Source organism: Salvia miltiorrhiza, chromosome 7 (assembly GCF_028751815.1).
Source record: "Salvia miltiorrhiza cultivar Shanhuang (shh) chromosome 7, IMPLAD_Smil_shh, whole genome shotgun sequence".
Classification (NCBI taxonomy): domain Eukaryota; kingdom Viridiplantae; phylum Streptophyta; class Magnoliopsida; order Lamiales; family Lamiaceae; genus Salvia; species Salvia miltiorrhiza.
In genome coordinates, this window is record NC_080393.1 from 10,217,064 (window position 1) to 10,236,013 (window position 18,950).

At 36.4% G+C, this 18,950-nt stretch overlaps 2 protein-coding genes across 2 annotated transcripts; one reads left to right on the forward strand and one right to left on the reverse strand.

Moving 5' to 3' along the window:
- Window positions 1-2,009: 2,009 nt before the first annotated feature.
- On the forward strand, window positions 2,010-8,527 carry LOC130992492 (homeobox-leucine zipper protein ATHB-15-like). The gene is made up of 18 exons (XM_057917142.1): window positions 2,010-3,596; window positions 3,803-3,962; window positions 4,076-4,179; window positions 4,332-4,422; window positions 4,607-4,702; window positions 4,767-4,880; window positions 4,967-5,050; window positions 5,139-5,294; window positions 5,510-5,584; window positions 5,709-5,815; window positions 5,914-6,106; window positions 6,220-6,405; window positions 6,551-6,631; window positions 6,971-7,105; window positions 7,229-7,554; window positions 7,665-7,770; window positions 7,994-8,143; window positions 8,218-8,527. The coding sequence occupies exons 1-18, from the start codon at window positions 3,358-3,360 to the stop codon at window positions 8,362-8,364; spliced, it is 2,550 nt and encodes an 849-aa protein (XP_057773125.1). The 5' UTR covers window positions 2,010-3,357; the 3' UTR covers window positions 8,365-8,527.
- An 814-nt stretch (window positions 8,528-9,341) lies between these two features.
- LOC130992493 (uncharacterized) lies at window positions 9,342-10,303 on the reverse strand. The gene has a single exon (XM_057917143.1). The coding sequence runs from the start codon at window positions 10,044-10,046 to the stop codon at window positions 9,621-9,623; it is 426 nt and encodes a 141-aa protein (XP_057773126.1). The 5' UTR covers window positions 10,047-10,303; the 3' UTR covers window positions 9,342-9,620.
- Window positions 10,304-18,950: the final 8,647 nt, after the last annotated feature.

Sequence of the window (18,950 nt, forward strand, 5' to 3'; positions counted from 1 at the left end):
GCACCGCCGACAACACCGCCAACCACCATTGTCACCATAACTGTGAACTCACACAAGCAAATTGCATAATCAAACCAAAAATTCCAACTGCATTCCAATCCAGATTTAAAAATTCAAATTCCAATTGTTTTACACGAAAATTAGAAAGGGCAACACAATGAAATTGAAGCTAAAAAACACAAAGTTGAACCCGAAATCGCCGCTCCCTTTCATGGCAGAATCATCGCCGGCCACGACCGCCAACGTCGTCGGCGAGCTTGAGCAGCAGTGCTTCTCTGATTTTCTCACCACGAGAGAGAGGGAGGGCGACCGCCCACCACCTCCTTTCTTCCCCGGCGCAGATCATGCGAGCAATCAGGAGAGAGAGGGAGGGCGACCGCCTTTCTCACCACGAGATCTGAGGTTGGAAATTGGGGCCAGGGGTTTTCAGCCGGACCGGAGATCTAGGGTTGGAGTGGAGGGCGGCGGCGATTCCAGAGGAAGAACGCGACAGAGGGACGAGGTGAAGGGCGCCGACAATTCCAGATGGAGGTCGGCGGCGATTCCAGAGGAAGAACGTGTCACCCTCTTCACTTCACCTCTCTTCACATACGTCTGGTTTTGGGGCTCTGGTTGGCGGCAGCAAAGGCGACGACCCTATCGAGGGTCCGACGGTGGGCTCGCCTACCGTTGCTTCGCCGGAGATTTGAGGGAGGAATCGGCGGTGTTGTTCTCCGGAGAGAAGAAAACATTCAAGAGAGAGAAAGAGATGGGAGGCGGACCCATCTAGTTTTAGGGTTTAGTTAGTTATAGTCTAATTAGTGTGATGCATTATTAGTGTTGTTAAGGCCTAATTTCTTTCCAAAAATGGAAATGCGTCTTTATTATTGGGACAACTCAATAAGGAAAGTGCGTCTTCAATAATGGGACGGAGGGAGTAAAATTTTAAATTATGTAAAAATGTTAAAATATATGAGTTAGATTAATTGATATAAAAAGAATTACATTAATTTAAAATAGTTATAATAACAATTTATCAACTTAATAGGTATAATATTAAATTTAATAATAATAATAATAATAATAATAATAATAATAAAATTTATAGATTCTCAAGAAAATAATTTAAGTCAATATCATTTTGAGCAAATAACACCCATCAATATAATAAAATTACTAGTCATCATTTAATATAATAATTTTGAGCTCTTACAAGTCCAAAATATATTATTATTATTATTATAAGTTCATACACATAGCCCAAAAGGGCCAAAACTAATTAAAACTAATTAACAACTCGGAAAAAATACAAATAATATAAAAAGGAAAATATAACAACAAATATGTTTATATAAATAAATAAATCATACACATAACTAAATAAATATACATAATATTTTAAATTCTATTTTTTATATGTATAAATATTTTTTTATTTATAAATTCATATTAAAATTAATACGAATTTTCTTCTCCTTAATTGCACTAAAATCTATTATAATTTAAAAATATTTAAATCTAAAATAGATATAACTAAACAATCATGTAATTTTTTTTGGAAAAAAATAACATCTAGTTATTTTTCCACCAACAAAAAAAATTAATTTCGATTCTTGATCAAATTATTCTTTTCAAAATCATTTTTTTTTATAATTTTTATATCAAACTAAACATCTCTTTATAATCTTTAATTTAAGATTGATATTGATATTTTTTTCATGAATCAGAGTTAATGATTTTTTGAAAAGAATTAAAATAGAAAAATAAAAAAAGAAAGAGAGAAAATTTGATGTGAAAATTTAAATATTGTTGTGGTTAAAAAAAAGAAAAAAGAAAATATGGTTGTATCCCAAAATGAAAGTGATAATTTATTATGGAACAAATGGAAATAAAAAATATAATACTACTTTTTTATGGGGCGTAAGGGTTAGATTCATAATTTTATTTGTTAAAATCTATTTATTAATCAATTCAGCACTATTTTTTTTAATACATACTATATTTTTATATTTTAAACCTCGTTCATATTCAACTATTTATTAATTACTTAATTTTAATATTTTTTTCCACTTTATACAACAGGTCTACAGCTTTTATCTAAAAAAACAAGCTAATAAATCCTATTGTAAAAAGGTGTGATAAAAGAGAGCAGTGAAGTAGAATCGAGGAGGCGCATGCAGAACCCTCATCATGATGTCTTCTCTCTCTCCCATCCCTCAAATCTTTTTCTTGCTCCACCATTTCTCATTTACGCCACTCCCATCCCCACCTTTTTACGCCCTTGCCACTCGCCAAACTTGTGGTTGAATTTGCCAAAAAAGGATTTACTGTGGAAAAATGCAGGTGTAGGGGAATTCGGTGGAGCAGTAAAAAATGATGGAAATTGACCCCATGAAGAGGACAGAATAGTCCTTGCGGAGAGAGAGAGAGAGAGAGAGAGTCCCATTCATGAAATATTCCAAATCCAGTCTGCCTGCTCTGCACAGTTTCACAGAGAGAGAAAGAGAGAATCTAAAGGCAGAGATATACCGCACAGAGAGAGAAGTGAAAAAGCAAACAACCAATGGAAACAACACATTGAAATTAAATAAATAAATAAACCAAAGCTAGAAAACGCAAACCAATCAGAAAAATAATAAAGGCTCCACCAAGCACTATCTGGTCTCTCTGCCTCTTTTTTCCCTTCTGTTTTTCTTCACCAACAACTCATTTTCAGCTTTCGTTTAAACCCCCCCAGATCCATATAATACACATACATGTATTTCCAGTGTCTTTGCATGTCAACCATTGAAGAAAGATTCGGTTTTTAGGCAAGGGGAAGGGGAATCTTGGAAACAGCTATGAGATGTTATGTGTGGTATGCTTATATATGTTGGGAGGCTCAAAGCTTCGATCTTTGCTTGAAATAGGATTGCTACCAGGTTATTGAATCAGTTATTATGAAGGATAATTGGTGGGATTGGAGGAACGTTTGGTGGATTCAAGAAATGAAGGGAAGAATAAGTGTTTCTTGATTTTGTTTACAAGGGGGATTTAGTCACCATTACATTTCAGCTGTCTTTTGTTTGTCTCGCGCTAAGTTTCGTGATCAATTAGATTTTATATTTGCAGAATTCTCCATAGAAAGAATCAGGTGAGGAATATTCTCCACTTTTGTACCTTTTGATGTAGGATGGTCGTTTATTAGCAAAGCAAGCTTATGGTTTTATGCTCAAGGTTTTTAGAATGTTTGGATTCTGTTCGAGAAAAGGGTTCTTGCAGAAAGACTGAAGTGCTTGAGCTGTTTTGAAATAAAAGGGAAAAGAATTACGTTTAAATTATAGGTGGGGCTAAGGATTGATTTGACATTTGTATTAGTTGAGGTTGTAGTTGTGGAAGATGGCAATGTCTTGCAAAGAGAGTAGCAAGGCAGCTGCGGCCGCCGCTGCAGCTGCAGCTGCAGGCATGGATAATGGGAAGTATGTGCGTTATACGCCCGAGCAGGTTGAAGCCCTCGAGAGGCTATATCACGATTGTCCAAAACCGAGCTCGATGCGTCGCCAGCAGCTCATTCGTGAGTGCCCGATTTTATCCCACATTGAGCCTAAGCAGATCAAAGTTTGGTTCCAAAACAGAAGGTATTTTTACAGATTGTTGTTGTTGATGCTTAACACTATAGTTGATTGGTTGTGTAAGTGTAGTGGAATCTTTAGAGAGGCATATGAAGTGGGCACTTCTAAGTTTCATATGCTAGAGTTTAGAAGTTGCTCGTTCCATGCGTTCCTTCTAGATTTATTTGTTGTGTTAGGAAAATACAATCTTGAACTGTTCTCTTTGAATACAGATGCAGAGAGAAGCAAAGAAAAGAAGCGTCAAGGCTTCAAGGTGTAAATAGGAAGTTGACAGCGATGAACAAACTGTTGATGGAGGAGAATGATAGGTTGCAGAAACAAGTGTCACAATTGGTGTATGAAAACAGTTACTTTCGCCAGCATACACCAAATGTGAGAACCTTGGAATTGGTCTCAGCATTCTTAGTTTCATGAAATTGTAGTTTCTTGTGCAATATGAAATAGGGGCCTTGGTAAATTAACAAAGTTGTTTAATTTGCTTGCAGAATCCACTTTCTACTAAAGACACGAGCTGTGATTCAGTGGTGACAAGTGGTCAAAAGCACCACTTGACGCCTCAGCATCCGCCAAGGGATGCAAGTCCTGCAGGGTTAGTAGGGGGGGTTATGATTGTTTAGGAATTTTTACAATGGAAGTAAGAGTATATCTGCTGTTACTTATTTTGCTGTATGGTCGAGTGAACTTTCAGTGTATGTTTTTGTGGTGGCTCACAGAGTTCTATCCTCGTTTGTATTTTCCTAGGCTTTTGTCCATTGCAGAAGAAACTTTAGCAGAGTTTCTATCGAAGGCTACTGGAACTGCTGTTGAGTGGGTCCAAATGCCTGGAATGAAGGTATTCAAGTCCTCTCAAACATCCGCCTCTGCAATAATTCTGTGCTACCTCATGTTATGTAAATTTTTGGATTGATATTCTCTGTTTCATAATGAACTAGTTAAATAATTCACATGCAATCTGAATAGCTTGCTTCAAATTGGAATTATCAATTCAACTAAGTGTTTTTGTAATTTTTTGTTAGCCTGGTCCGGATTCCATTGGAATCGTTGCTATTTCTCATGGTTGCCCTGGCGTGGCAGCACGAGCTTGCGGTCTGGTCGGTCTAGAACCCACCAGAGTAAGTACACTATCACTTGTTTCCTTTGTCCCTAGGGTGTCATCTTACTTACTACATGTTCCAGGTTGCAGAAATCCTGAAGGATCGACCTTCATGGTTTCGCGATTGCCGAGCTGTGGATGTGGTAAACGTGCTGCCTACTGCCAATGGTGGAACCATAGAACTTTTATACATGCAGGTAGAGTTTTATAATTGTATAGGGGTCATTTTTTTATTACCTTGTTTTTGTATGTTACTCATGGATCTATGAATTTGAAAATTTAGCTATATGCGCCAACTACTCTGGCGCCTGGTCGCGACTTTTGGTTGTTACGCTTTACCTCTGTCATGGATGATGGCAGTTTGGTGGTATGTGAAGTTTAAAACCTTTTACACCAGTGGTTTATGGTTTATATATCCTGGAAATTAAAACTTTTGCATTCCTAATTGTGCTCAGGTCTGTGAGAGGTCACTAAGCAACACCCAAAATGGTCCGAGCATGCCACCTGTTCAGAACTATGTGAGAGCCGAGATGCTGCCTAGTGGTTACCTAATCAGACCTTGTGAAGGAGGAGGCTCGATCATCCACATCGTAGATCACATGAATTTGGAGGTAATTATATTTGCCATTTCTGACCCTTTAACATTAGTCTTGATCTTTTTATTCATTTTACTTTGTGGAGCGGATTAGTCACTGTGAAAGTATAATATAGAGAACATCTTTTGAAACTATTGTTGCACAAGGTTTTGTTTTGGACAGCTTTTCCTCAAAATGATTAGCTTCTGTAACTTGCTGTTTCGTTGTTGGTATTGCCATCTATTCATCAGGCATGGAGTGTTCCTGAGGTCTTGCGCCCACTCTATGAATCGTCGACAGTGCTTGCTCAAAGGATCACAACAGCTGTAATATTCCGAGAGACACTCTCAACTCACTAAAACCTTTTGATCAAAAGAAAGCTTATTCTTTGCTGTGATTCTCGTGAATGATTATTTCCCTTCTGTTCTTTCTTTTTGTCTCTAAATGTAGGCTGTACGCCATCTTAGGCAGATAGCTCTCGACATTTCACAATCTAGTGTGAATAACTGGGGCAGAAGGCCAGCAGCTCTACGAGCGCTTAGCCACAGGTTGAGCAGGTAAAATATTCTCCATGTTCCTCCATTTGGTGTCTGCATTCTGTTCCGTGTGGTCGTGAATTGCATGTATTCGTTTTGATTACAAATTTACAATGCAGGGGATTCAATGAGGCTCTTAATGGGTTTAGTGACGAGGGGTGGTCGTTGATAGGCAATGATGGCGCAGATGATATCACCATTCTTGTGAACTCAAATCCAGAAAAATTGATGGGGTTGAATACCTCTTTCACAAGCGGATATAATTCCATTTGCAGTTCCATTCTGTGTGCCAAAGCCTCAATGCTTTTACAGGTGAGTAAGATTTGATGTTGTCGACCTATTATTATCCTCAAGAGTCGAGATCTCCGTGTTGGAGTGCGCGCGCGCTGTAATCTTAATAAGCTAGTCTTTATTTTCGTGTCCAGAATGTGCCTCCTGCAATACTGCTGCGATTTTTGCGAGAGCATAGATCAGAATGGGCAGACACCAACATCGATGCCTACTCAGCTGCTGCCGTCAAAATTGGTCCTTGTAATTTCTTAGGTCCTCGAGTTGGTAATTACGGTGGCCAAGTTATACTTCCTTTGGCTCAGACTATTGAGCATGAAGAGGCAAGTGTATAGAATTGTCTTTTCACTCTATTCTAAATTTATGCTCCTATTTACAGTTTCTATTTGAGGTAAATTAATCTTGGAAGTTTAGAGCTTTACTACCCTTCATCTTGTTTTACAACAATATATCCTGATGCTTAAATAGCTGCTGGAGGTGATTAAACTGGAAGGTATTGCCCATACTGCTGAAGAAGCGATGATGCCTAGGGACGTATTGCTCTTGCAGGTATATTTCGTTTTGGTTTTAAAATGGGAATGTAGAACATGTTTTGCTTTATGAAGTAGTAGGTTTAACTGGCCTCAGATAATATATTTCGGTTTTGGCATTCTGTACCCTTTGAGGTGAAAGACGTAACTTTATCATCTGCAAGAGCCTAAATTTGTTGTATGTACCGTCTCATGCATTCTGCTCCCTTTCTGTTTTAACTTATTTACATGTTCATCGACTAATTTGCTGTGCCTTAAACGTGCTATGATTATGCTTTCAAAGCTGTACCTTTATCATTTTCCTTCTCTTGTATTTGCTCCCTTTATCTTGTGTGATGCTCATCTCGAATCCTGGCAGCTCTGTTGTGGAATGGATGAAAATGCAGTGGGCACATGTTCTGAACTCATATTTGCCCCTATTGACGCCTCTTTCGCTGATGATGCTCCGCTGCTGCCGTCTGGTTTTCGCATCATTCCCCTTGATTCGGGCAAGGTCAGTTTTCATCTGCTGCTTTCCTCGTTTCTTGTCCTCTAAGTGCATATACAGAACTGGAGATTCGTATTTTTTTTATTTTTTCGTTGATAGATTCGTTGTTGTTGGATTGATTTGATTTAGGAAGCCAGCAGTCCAAATCGAACGCTGGACCTTGCTTCTGCTCTGGAAACTGGGGCAGCAGGAAACAAACCGCCCAACGGCCTCTCTACTAACAGTTGCGCTACAAGGTCCGTCATGACAATCGCCTTCCAATTCGCGTTTGAAAGCCACATGCAAGATAACGTGGCATGCATGGCCCGCCAATATGTTCGTAGCATTATATCATCAGTCCAACGGGTGGCATTAGCTCTCTCCCCCTCTGGGTTCGGTCCTCATGCCGGTCTACGCTCACCACTTGGTACTCCTGAAGCGCATACCCTCGCTCGTTGGATCAGCCAAAGCTATAGGTATATAGTTCACGCCACATTTTGAACGCGTATTATTGCATCTCGACTCTCCTTGAACCTCTGAGCACTGTCATTTCTCCAGTTAATGAAGGTCGTTCTGTTTCTTTCAGGAGTTTTATGGGTGTCGAGCTTCTCAAATCGAGCAGTGGAGGGAGCGATTCCATCCTGAAAGCACTGTGGCACCACTCGGATGCTATTATGTGCTGCTCTATGAAGGTACGATCACGATACATTTGCTCATATCTATTTACAGTTAAATTGTTGGATATAATGCAACGTTTAACCCGAATTTGCAAAAAATTCGCACTATTTTTAAAACGTTGCAATTTCAACACCACTTATTGTATTCCTCTGCAATTGCAACATCTTCAGTTTTTGATCAAAGTGTGTCTGTTATGTACCACTAAAACGATGTCATTTTGTATGTTTGCTTCTACAGGCCGCGTCCGTCTTCACATTTGCAAACCAGGCCGGCGTAGACATGCTGGAGACGACCCTCGTTGCGCTTCAAGACATCTCTCTGGAGAAGATATTCGATGATCACGGGCGCAAGAACGTCTGCTCCGAGTTCCCACAGATAATGAATCAGGTGAGCAAACACTAATTTTGCCCTTTTCATTTCTCGACACAGAAAAACCCTAAAAACCATGGTTCATACGGCAGGGTTTCGCGACTCTCCCGGGAGGCATCTGTTCGTCGAGCATGGGCAGGCCTGTCTCGTATGAGAGAGCCATTGCGTGGAAAGTTCTGAACGACGACGAGAATGCTCATTGCATCTGCTTTATGTTCGTGAACTGGTCGTTTGTTTGAGTGAGTAATGTGTTACTATTGCAGAACAATTGGTGTTTGTATTTTCGCTCAGATGCTACTTTTTCTTTTTTGGAGGTTTGATGCAGTTGTTTGTGGACGATGTTTTGCTTAATTTGGAAACTTACTTTTTTAGGAATGATTAGACCTCGTTTGAATTTCTCTATTTCTTTTAATCTGTTTCCGATTTTGTGTTGATGCTCTTTTCGATTTTGTATATATCATCAATTTGAATCTACTCTGATGTTCTGTGATTTTATCGGTCAATTATGAAATTAAGGCAAAAATAAATGTTTGAATTATGTTGAATGAGTAATTAATGCGTATATGATGATAAGAGATTGAGAGAAATTTGGCCATCGATAGATCTTAAACGAGCGCAACTTTTGCCTTTGCGTTTTTTTCCTCGTGTGATTGAATTTCACTGAAATGATGAAAAAGCAAGCTTCAATTTAATTGGATGAGATCCCTAGTCTCACTCTTAATTTATCTATTTTATAATTATTTTTTATAAAAATAAAAATATTATTATATTATGATCTCTAATTAATATTTATCACTAAAAATTAAAATTTAAAAAAATTATATACCCTAACTTTGAATAAATGAACCCAACTAATCAATTATCAATTCAAATAAATATATATAAAAAAATTATAAATCCTAATTGGATGAGTTATCTTTTTATTATATCAAAGCATAATAAATTAAAATTGAAGAAAATATAATTAAAAATTATAACAAATTAAGAGTGGTATACGGTGTTATACACTAAATAGTGGAACATATGATCTCATCTGCAATTTAATCTACAAATGATTTAATGTTTTCCTAGACTAGCTTGGAAATGAAATTTTAAATAACTTTGTATTTATAAGTAGTGCAGAGTCCATTATTAGTAGCTATGGAAACTATGAAGAACTAGGACTACATGAAATGAAACACGAAATGCATCAAATGCACATAAACACAGACATCAATTTATACAAATATATAATTCTTTTATTCCTTGGTATATTGCTAATTAAATTACATTTTCTTGACCAAAAGAAACCTAAAAACATTTCTACGCATATCATTCTTCGATCTCCTTTAATTTCTATATATAGAAACATAAATCTATAGCAGCATAATCACATAAAACTGCAACATGCTTCCATTTTCCCGCAAAGAAAAATAAAATAAAAATTCAAGGAGCAAATGCATTTTGCTTCTTCAAATCCCTATAAAACTTGGAGATGAACTTCTCGGCAGCTTCATCAACGCGGTGATCTTCTTCGATCTCTCTCAACGGGAACGGCGAGTCCGTTATCCTCAGCTGCCTCACCGTCGGCGTCCGCCCGAACCCCGGCAGCGCCGGCGACGGCGCCACACTGCTCGCCATCTCCACCGCCGCCGCCCACAGCTCGCTCTCGCCCTTGCGCTTGCTGAGGTGGAACGGCAGCCGGAAGGCCGGGGTGCTGCTGCAGCTGAACTCGTAACTCCGCGAGCTGCGGCTCTTGGGCGTGGTGGTGGTGGAAGATGAGGTTGTGCATGGCGGCTTTGCCGGCGATCTTGCCGCGCTTCAGCATCATGTTAAGATCGGAAAACAGCTTGGCCTTAGATATGCCTTTTCTCAACATGAAATACGCCACTTTCACTATGCTCCAGAATTTCTTCGCTATGATTGGTAGATTTTGCTCCATTTCTTTTTATTGATTTCTTGAATCTATAAAAGATTTTGGTGTTTGAGTTTGGATTTAGATTGATGATTTGGAGAGGGATGTAGGATTTTTGTTTGAAGGAAATTGTTTGAGCAAGTGGAGAAATGTGAGGGCTGTATTTATAGGGAGAGTGGCACATGGAGTTGTACTTTTGGCAGTGGGGGAAGTACGTCTCGAGCTTCATGGAAACTTCTAAACGTGTGATTTTAAATTTTTAAACAATAGTTTCACCCAATTATTGTTTGGCTGTTTATTGGGCTAAGTTAGTTGGATATCTATTTATTTAAAAGAATTTGGAAATAAATTAGTTTGATTTTTATAGGCCTCCATAAGTTCACAGTTCAATTGAAACTCCTTTAATTCCCTACGTCCACATTTTTTTTTTCCTAATGGTTTTCGACCGAAACCAAGGTAATTGAAGGATGATACCTAATAACCTAAATCAAATCATGATTCTTTTTAAAGGGTAAAAAGGATTGTGTTATTCTAAATATATAAAATCGTACAATATTTAAAATCTAGGATGGAAATTCTTATTTTCAAATTACTTCTTCTGTCCCATTTAAGTTGATCAATTTTTTCGCATGAAATTTAAGAAATTAGTGTTGAGTATATTAAGTGTGTTGATAATAAAGTGAAAAAAGTCACAAAGATTTTTCCTAATTTATTCCATATAAGAAAAATGATCAACTTAATTGGGACAACCCAAAAAAAATATTGATAAACTTAATTGGGACAGAGAAAGTATTACATCTTGCAAAACAACCGTTAGATGGGCAAAACTATGTGCTGCTCTATTAGGCGCACGTCACGCGTGAGAGAATTCAAAAACCATATGTGTTGTCTTGCATGCCGAAAAACTTCAAAAAGCTCGTCGTAAAAAGATTTACTGCATACAACATAAGATAATTAACTATAACCTAGGATAATTTACAACTCTTAGATCTTTCCAATTCTCATTCCTTTAATCACTAATTCACTATTATGGCTCAATTTTATTGGGGTTTAATAACTAATGTAATTCGATGTTTGGATCCCCTTATTATTTTTGAAAATATGGACACCATCTCAATTGCTATTATATGGATATTTTTTTCACACCATGCACGAATATCCTGACTTAAAAGGTGTTGATGGGTATTTAACTTATGACATCGCTCAAATTAATATTTATCTCTTGATAAATATACGATCTAAACAAAAGAACCAATTTGGTTTTGAGTAACCATATATATATAAGTAATTACCTTGGCAAGTTTAGTTATCGGCAGATATATATTAGGGTTGCAGTTAGCATTAGATTTTTGTTAATGATTAGGAGAAAATATCATATATAGGTAAGTTGCAATTATTTGTTAGTAAAAAATGTGGGAATTAAATGTGGTAGCTGCTTTGTTAAAGTGGCCGGCTCAGTCACTTTCTTCTAGCCTTTTCCAACTTTATTTACTTTCAACGCCTTATAAAAACTTTAGGTTTGTTTCTAATTCACGTTTCTTCTCATTTTAGTCTTTACTCAAATTTTCAGAGTTTTGTTAAATGTTCACCTCCAGGCTGCAATTTGACCTATAAAAAGGAAGAAAAATATACATATGCTAAAAAAGTTTACTATTATGTGCAACATTTTCTTTATTATAGTGTGATCAAACTTATTATCATTTTTAGATCAATAATGCTATTTGGACAAAATTTATCCGGACAAAATACTCTTTTAGATAGCTATGCACATTAGATTTGTATAAAAATAAACATGAGATTCCTAACCAATAATAATGGATGCAAAGATTTTCTTGGTAAAAAGTAGCACAATTTTCACCTAATGCATACAAATAATTGCTCATATTGCGACGAGGGTAAGAAACTAAGAGCTCAAAGAAATAACTGAATACTGAACATTAATGATTTTTATTATGATACTTCATTTTACATTTTTCCCAATGCCCACAATTAATGCATATCAAAATAATTAAATGAAAGTGGATCCTCACAGAAAAAAGGTTGGGAGTTAATGGTGAATAAAAAATGATTCTCTCACTTTCAAAGGTTTCTTTTGAAGCAAACAAGTTTCCCTCTCTCTCTGTGGTTTGTAACTTTATTGGTTTCTGCCAATAGTGGTTTACTTAGCAACAAAGGTTGCCAATGGCCACGTGTCCCTCCCTGTTGCCATATAATTTCATACATAAATAACTTAATAAAAATAATTACCATTTTCACAAGGAAAAATACCCAAAATCCCACTAACCTATTGGGGTAAGGAAAAGGAAAGTGTTCCGTGGCAGAATCAATCATTTGATTAGGGTTACTACGAAATAGCCCCACTTATTACTTCCAATCTTTGGCTATTTATCCAATTAAAAAAACACAAAAATTTGCGTACACCCGGGTGTATGGTACATCCGGATCATACCCGACCCAAATTCTGATCTGGATCCAATCCAATTGAATTATTCTATCCGAATGTCAAGTGCTAGTGTTATTTCGATAGTGTTAGTGTCATTTACACATAGTGTTAGTGTCATTTCAATATAGTGTCAGTGTCATTTTCGAAATAGTATTGTTGGGGGTGAATTCGACAATTACGGAAGCGACGTCAGTCACGTATGAATCGACGGGCACTAGCAACCTGAAACCACAAGCAACGTTAGAGCCCTCCGACGAGCACCGGTGAGGGTGTCGATGGAAGGGCCTCTGACGCTCAAGTCAGTGAATTAATATAAACAAGAGATGTAAGTAACGTAATGAAATAAATAAATGATGGAGAGGAGACAGAGAAAAGATAGCAATAAGGGAGTTCTCCGGATGATCGGGGTGTCTCGGTAATCGGAGTCAAAGCTAATGAGCGATGTGGAATAAGGGGCGACGGACGTCCGGGCTAGCGGGGCTAGTCGGGCGATCGAAACCCTTGAGAGTTGTGAGCGTGGAGGCGGAACGGAAGAGTGGAGAGAGCGGGAGATAACGAGAGTGAGAGATCGTGTGCGAGTGCAAGAGTGGATACGAGTGATTGTGGATGCCGTGATTGCGTTAGTGAATTAGCATATATAGGTCACGGGCCTACAGGGAGGCGACTAGGATTAGGGTTTGCTGGAATGCTCCTTGAAACCCTAACAGTTCCGAATTCTTAGGAAACGAACTCCCGCGATTCTCGTTTGACTTAGTCGCCAAGTAACTGTCGCGTTTAGGGTTTTTTCTAGTGGGTTCACGTATCTCCCGCATACCGCATATGGGCTTATTTTGAACCTTATGTTGTGAATGTGGTATGGATCGCTTTACCGGGCTAGCCCGTAGGGCTGTATAGTTAGGCTTATACGGATTTTACCTATTACAAGTATCATTTGCAAAATAAAATAGTGTTAGTGTTATTTTCGAAATAGTGTCATTTGTAAAATAAAATAGTGTTAATGTCATTCCAAGATCGTATTAGTGTTAGTATCATTTCGTGTTAATGTTAGTGTCATTTCAAGAAAAAATGGGTCATGATAATCCAACTGAGTCAGAATTCGGGTCGGGTACAACCCGAGTGTACAACAGACCACCTCTTAAAAAAATCTTTAGCTATTTATCAATCATTTATTTTCTTTTTTTAAGTTAAGGGAGGTAAAGAGTTGCGAGGATTGAACTTTATGTCTGTACCTTATATATAAGATATTAATGTTTTTAGTTGGTTTCAGATGAATAATTATTTCGGTTATTTACATATTAATATTAGAATTATACATATGCTATATAATATTCTCTTCTTCCGCCAAAAATATACATTACTACTTTCGATACAAATTAATTTTAATGAAAAGTTGTTTGGAGTATTGATAATGGATAAATGGTTCCACATTAAGGGTATTAAGTAGATTGTGGGTAATAGTGTAAATTACAAGGGTACAATTATAAAAAATTATGTGTGGGGTAACGTCTAAAATTAAAGTGTGCATAAATTTGAGGGACGTACAAAAAAAAAAAAGATATGCATAAATATGAGGGACAAAAGAAGTAAGAATTTAGAAGCTTAAGTTGATTTAGCTCAAATAAATTATAATAATTAGTTGTAAGTGCATGTGCTAATACACGTTTGTCATTATATAGACACCTCTCAGGAAAGCCTCTTTACATCTTGAATGATAGTACGAGTGCTTCGTTGTTTTTTATTGGGCTTGTGGAAACTTTCCTTGTGCGAAGTTATGTGTTTTGTTAAAGATCTTGAGAACGGATCCTAGCGAGAAATCTGGATTGTGCGCATCTAATGGACATATTTTCTTGTCTTTCTTTGTACCTGATCGCTTGGAATGTTTCCTGCATGGAAAGATCAGCTTGGCGAAAGATGGTAACACATCTAGGGATTTTTCAAGCAACCCTATATATATATGAGGATTAAGACTCTAACAAAGGGTACAATTTTTGAAGTCCTGTTTCATTGTGTTCTCATAAGTGTCTTGTGCTTGTGAAAGATTGTGTGCATATAATCGACTTGTATTATTTGTTGTGGTCGGAACCGTGAGTGTTTATCTATGTTACTTTGTAAGGGCTGGGTGGTGAGTGTCGGTACTCTCTTCCAAGCAACGCGTGTTTCATTCGTTGCTAATTTCCACCAAAGGTGAATGTTTGGGAAGTTACTTAAGCTTTGAGATTGGATCTTTTGTAAATCTTTCGTTACTTATCTTTAGATAGTGGAAAGTTTTTCTGACCTAGATCCTCAGACGTAGATGTATTATTACCGAACTATGTAGTCATATTGTGTGAGCTTTGTCTTTTATTTTGCCTCACTTTGAATTATTATACCAGTACGACGTGACAACTCAAGTTTTTTATTGTGCAAGAACTCCTATTGAGTATCCGTAACGTTTTAACCTTTTCTATTAGCAATTAATCTTTCATCTTATATATGTATGTAATACTGTGATTTTTTATTAACTAGTATTCCGACCCGTGCACTGAGGCATTATAATACTATATTTATGTAAATTCAAATTACATCATTTATAAATAACTAAGTACAATTTGTTGGTGTGTAATCAAGCATAACTTCTAAATCAACCACCATCTATATCATATATAAACAATCAAGTTCAATTTGAATTCGCTAATCCCTAATTATACTGTATTAGTTTTAAATTATAATTTATTAATCTCTCACTAAGATTTTATTAATTGCAAATAAGATTTAATTAAAGTAATTGTGCACTTAGTTGCACAAAATTATTTATCCATAAAAATTTCATAACATCAACAAATATATAAAATAACAAATCACTTGTTTATGACACTTCCTTCCAATTAATAGGCGGAAGATTCGAATCACATAAAGGGTTAATGTTAAGAGTAGATTTTCTTTCTTTGGCAGTAATCATATTTTTTTTTTTTGAAAAAATGATGTTAACAAACATACTTCATCCGTCTACAAAACTTAGCTAGTCCCAAAAAAAGACTACACAAATTTTAATAAAAACAGTTGAATGTATTGTGAGTGGAGTAATAAATAGTGTTAAAAGACTATTTTTTGACAAATGTCTCACTTTCCATAATAGAATATCCCATTACTAATATTCCTCATTTTTGACAAATAATCAAAAGACTAATTAACCACCACTTTCTCTCTATATATATACCTACTTTTACAAATTTCAATATATTTTCTCTCTCCATCAATTCACTTTATTTACTAATTACATTTTTTTTTTAAATTTTCGTGCCAAAAAATAATGGAACATTTGTAATGAGGCAGAAGGAGTAGTTAAATGTTAAATTACAAACATAAAATCACAATCTACGATAAATTCTATTTTAATTGAAGGTCATTTCTTATGGTTAATTTGTCTTGTAGTTTTTAACCGAGTTACTTACCATTTTTTTTAGATGGAGTTACTTATCATAAGACTCATTTTTTTTTTATCGGTAAAATTAATATTTTATTTAGATAAAAAGCAAGGCACCAGGGATGCCAATCAAAACAAGAAGGAAAGATTGAAACCCTTTGAGCACCACATGGTGAAAGGGATTCTCAACTCCAAAACTTTATATACCTCATTCCAACTCCAAAGTCTACCCTTGATCTGTAAAACAAGTCTCTCAATATCCCAAATCTTTCCTTGAAAACGACTCTCGTTTCTTTTTTCCCATAACGTCCAAACCGTTCCCACCCATAACGCATTTAGCAATCTTCTTCCTTTCTTCTTTTTGGCAGCAGAGATGAAGGAAGTGTAGTAATGAAGAGTACCTCTAGGATTTGCCGTTTTGATGTGTAACCATTGGAAGATTTTGTCCCACACCGCTGCAGCTTTCGGGCAATGAAGAAAAAGATGTTCCGTCGTCTCCTCTCCAGCAAAGCAAGAGTTGCATCCTCTCTCTTCCCAGCTAATTTGAATTTGTCGTCTTCTTAAGTTGTCACAGGTAGCCAAACGATTTCTAAGACATCTCCACGCTGTCACCTTGGCTTTGTGCGATGTTGGAGCCTCCCAAACCATTGCCATCTCAGCCGGTTGAGTTTGTTGTGCCTCTCTGGGAGCCGCCACCAAATCATAAGCCGACTTTGTTGAGAATTTACCGTCCGTAGTTGCCTTCCAACTCCATCCATCAGTTAAACCTGTAGAAGGGACAAAAGCAGCAACAAGTCTCAAAAGTTCCTCTACCTGTCCAGTCTCCCTTTCCCTCAAATCCCTCCTCCAATTCACCGACCACACCCACTCTTCTCCTTCCCAAAACCCACACTCTCCGACTAGGCTTTTCTTATTCGAACACAAGTTATACAATCTCGGGAAAGAGAACTTGAGAGGTTTGTTAACAGCCCACACGTCCTCCCAGAACATTGTATTCATCCCATTCCCGAGACGGTGTTGAAGGTGATCATAAGACTCATTAATTATGAGTAAAACATTTCTAGCTTTCTTGGACGATAGTCCATAATTTAGTGTGTACCACCGTATCTCTCTCTTAATTTCTCTATTTTATAAGTATTTGTTATATATATATATATAAATATTATTATATAATGAGCTCTAATTAATATTTATCATTAAAAATTAAAATTAAAAAAATATATATGTATCCTAACTTTGGATTGATTAACCAAAATAATCCATTATTAATTCAAATAAATATAAAAAAATAATTATAAATCTTAATTGGATGATTGAATCCTTGTTAATTATCTTTTTGTTATATTAAAACACAATAAATTAACATTGAAGAAAAATTAATTAAGAGTGGAATACGGTGGTACACACTAAATTCTGGAACAAAAGGATCTCATGATTCCCATGTGATGATAGTCGATCTCTTTCTCGAAGCAATTAAAAATGTACATGTTTTATATTTCTTTTCTAAATATACAAAGCTTATTAGAGCTGTGAAAAGTGAACCGATCGAGTTATATGCTTAGATTAGGCTACATAAATTTTTGGTCGGAAATTTTTCAAGCCGTAACAAAGTAGCAATTCGACCTGAAAAATGGACCAGTCCTTCTCTAAATTTTTGTGCATGATATTAGTTACAACGCCTATTGACTGGGTAGCAAATAACCCTAACTTTTATTTAATTTTTTTCGACGTACATTTCCGATTACTTTCTTTGATTTTGCTAAAGCTAAGTCTAGTCATTGCCATTTTTAGCTCGAGAAAACTATTGGCTTTAGTTTTCTTAGCTGGCCTCAAGGCTAGCTGTAAAAAGCTTACGAGGATTTTGAAAGAAATCAATCAACTTGTTTCGAGAGCTTCAACTTTTGAGTTTTGACTTGTTTATTGCGAATCTACTATTGTTCGACTTAACTCTAGCTTGTCTGAAGTCATCTATTATTCGAAAGACCAAAATGCAAATTAATCCACACATTTTTGCCAGAGAGAAAACTGATTATGTATTCTCATTAACCGTATCTCCAAGTTCCATCATATATATATATATATATATATATATATATATATATATATATGTATATATATGAATAAGTAATGTACAATATATAATAAATAATATTATTTACAATACTCCCCCTTGGACATTACTTGATTATGTTCATGTCTCTCTCGCTGAAAAACCCTGTGGGAAAAAACAGTCAAAGAAAAGAGTACATGTGATATGTATAACTTTGTGTTGCATTTGTTGCCTCATTAAAAACCTTAACTAAGAAAACCCAATGGGAAAAACTTAGTAAGGAAAAAAGAGTACAACAAAAATACACCTTCAAGGCATAATGAATTCGCTCCCCCTCAAACTAATAATCTACTAAGCCTACGCATTCCAATATTATAAACATGTTTTTCAAAAGTTGACGTAGGAAGGGATTTTGTGAATAAATCTGCCAGATTATCACAAGAGCGAATTTTATTTATTTTAATTTCGCCGCTCTTCTGGAGCTCATGCGGGTAAAAGAATTTAGGTAATATATGTTTTGTTAAATTTCCTTTAATGTACCCGCTATCCATTTGTGCAACACAAGCAGCATTGTCCTCATATAGGACAGTGGGAGATTTATCATCCGCAATACCACAAGATCCGCGAATGTGTTGTATCAATGATCTTAACCATGCACATTCTTTAGCGGTCTCATGTAAAGCGATAATCTCTGAGTGGTTTGAGGATGTAGTAACTAGAGTCTGTTTAACAGATCTCCAAGAAATAGTTGTACCATCACAGAGGAAAACATAACTAGTCTGAGATTTAGCATTATGGGGATCAGATAAATAACCAGCATCCGCATAGCCTACCAATGTCATGTCTTGGTTTCTTGGATAGAACAAACCAAGATCTTTTGTACCTTGAAGATAACGAAGTATGTGTTTAACACCATTCCAATGTCTTCGTGTAGGAGAAGCACTGAATCTTGCTAGCAAGTTAACCGCAAATGCTATGTCAGGCCTTGTGCAATTTGCGAGATAAAGTAGTGCTCCAATTGCACTCAAATAAGGA

What these genes read in the sequence shown, in the direction of transcription:
- LOC130992492 (XM_057917142.1), top strand. Translation starts at nt 3,358, where the DNA reads ATGGCAATGTCTTGCAAAGAGAGTAGCAAGGCAGCTGCGGCCGCCGCT. An exon ending in TTCGCCAGCATACACCAAAT is followed by an intron (nt 3,963 to 4,075) that starts GTGAGAACCTTG and finishes ATTTGCTTGCAG; the next exon opens with AATCCACTTTCTACTAAAGA. An exon ending in TGGATGATGGCAGTTTGGTG is followed by an intron (nt 5,051 to 5,138) that starts GTATGTGAAGTT and finishes AATTGTGCTCAG; the next exon opens with GTCTGTGAGAGGTCACTAAG.
- LOC130992493 (XM_057917143.1), bottom strand. Translation starts at nt 10,046, where the DNA reads ATGGAGCAAAATCTACCAATCATAGCGAAGAAATTCTGGAGCATAGTG.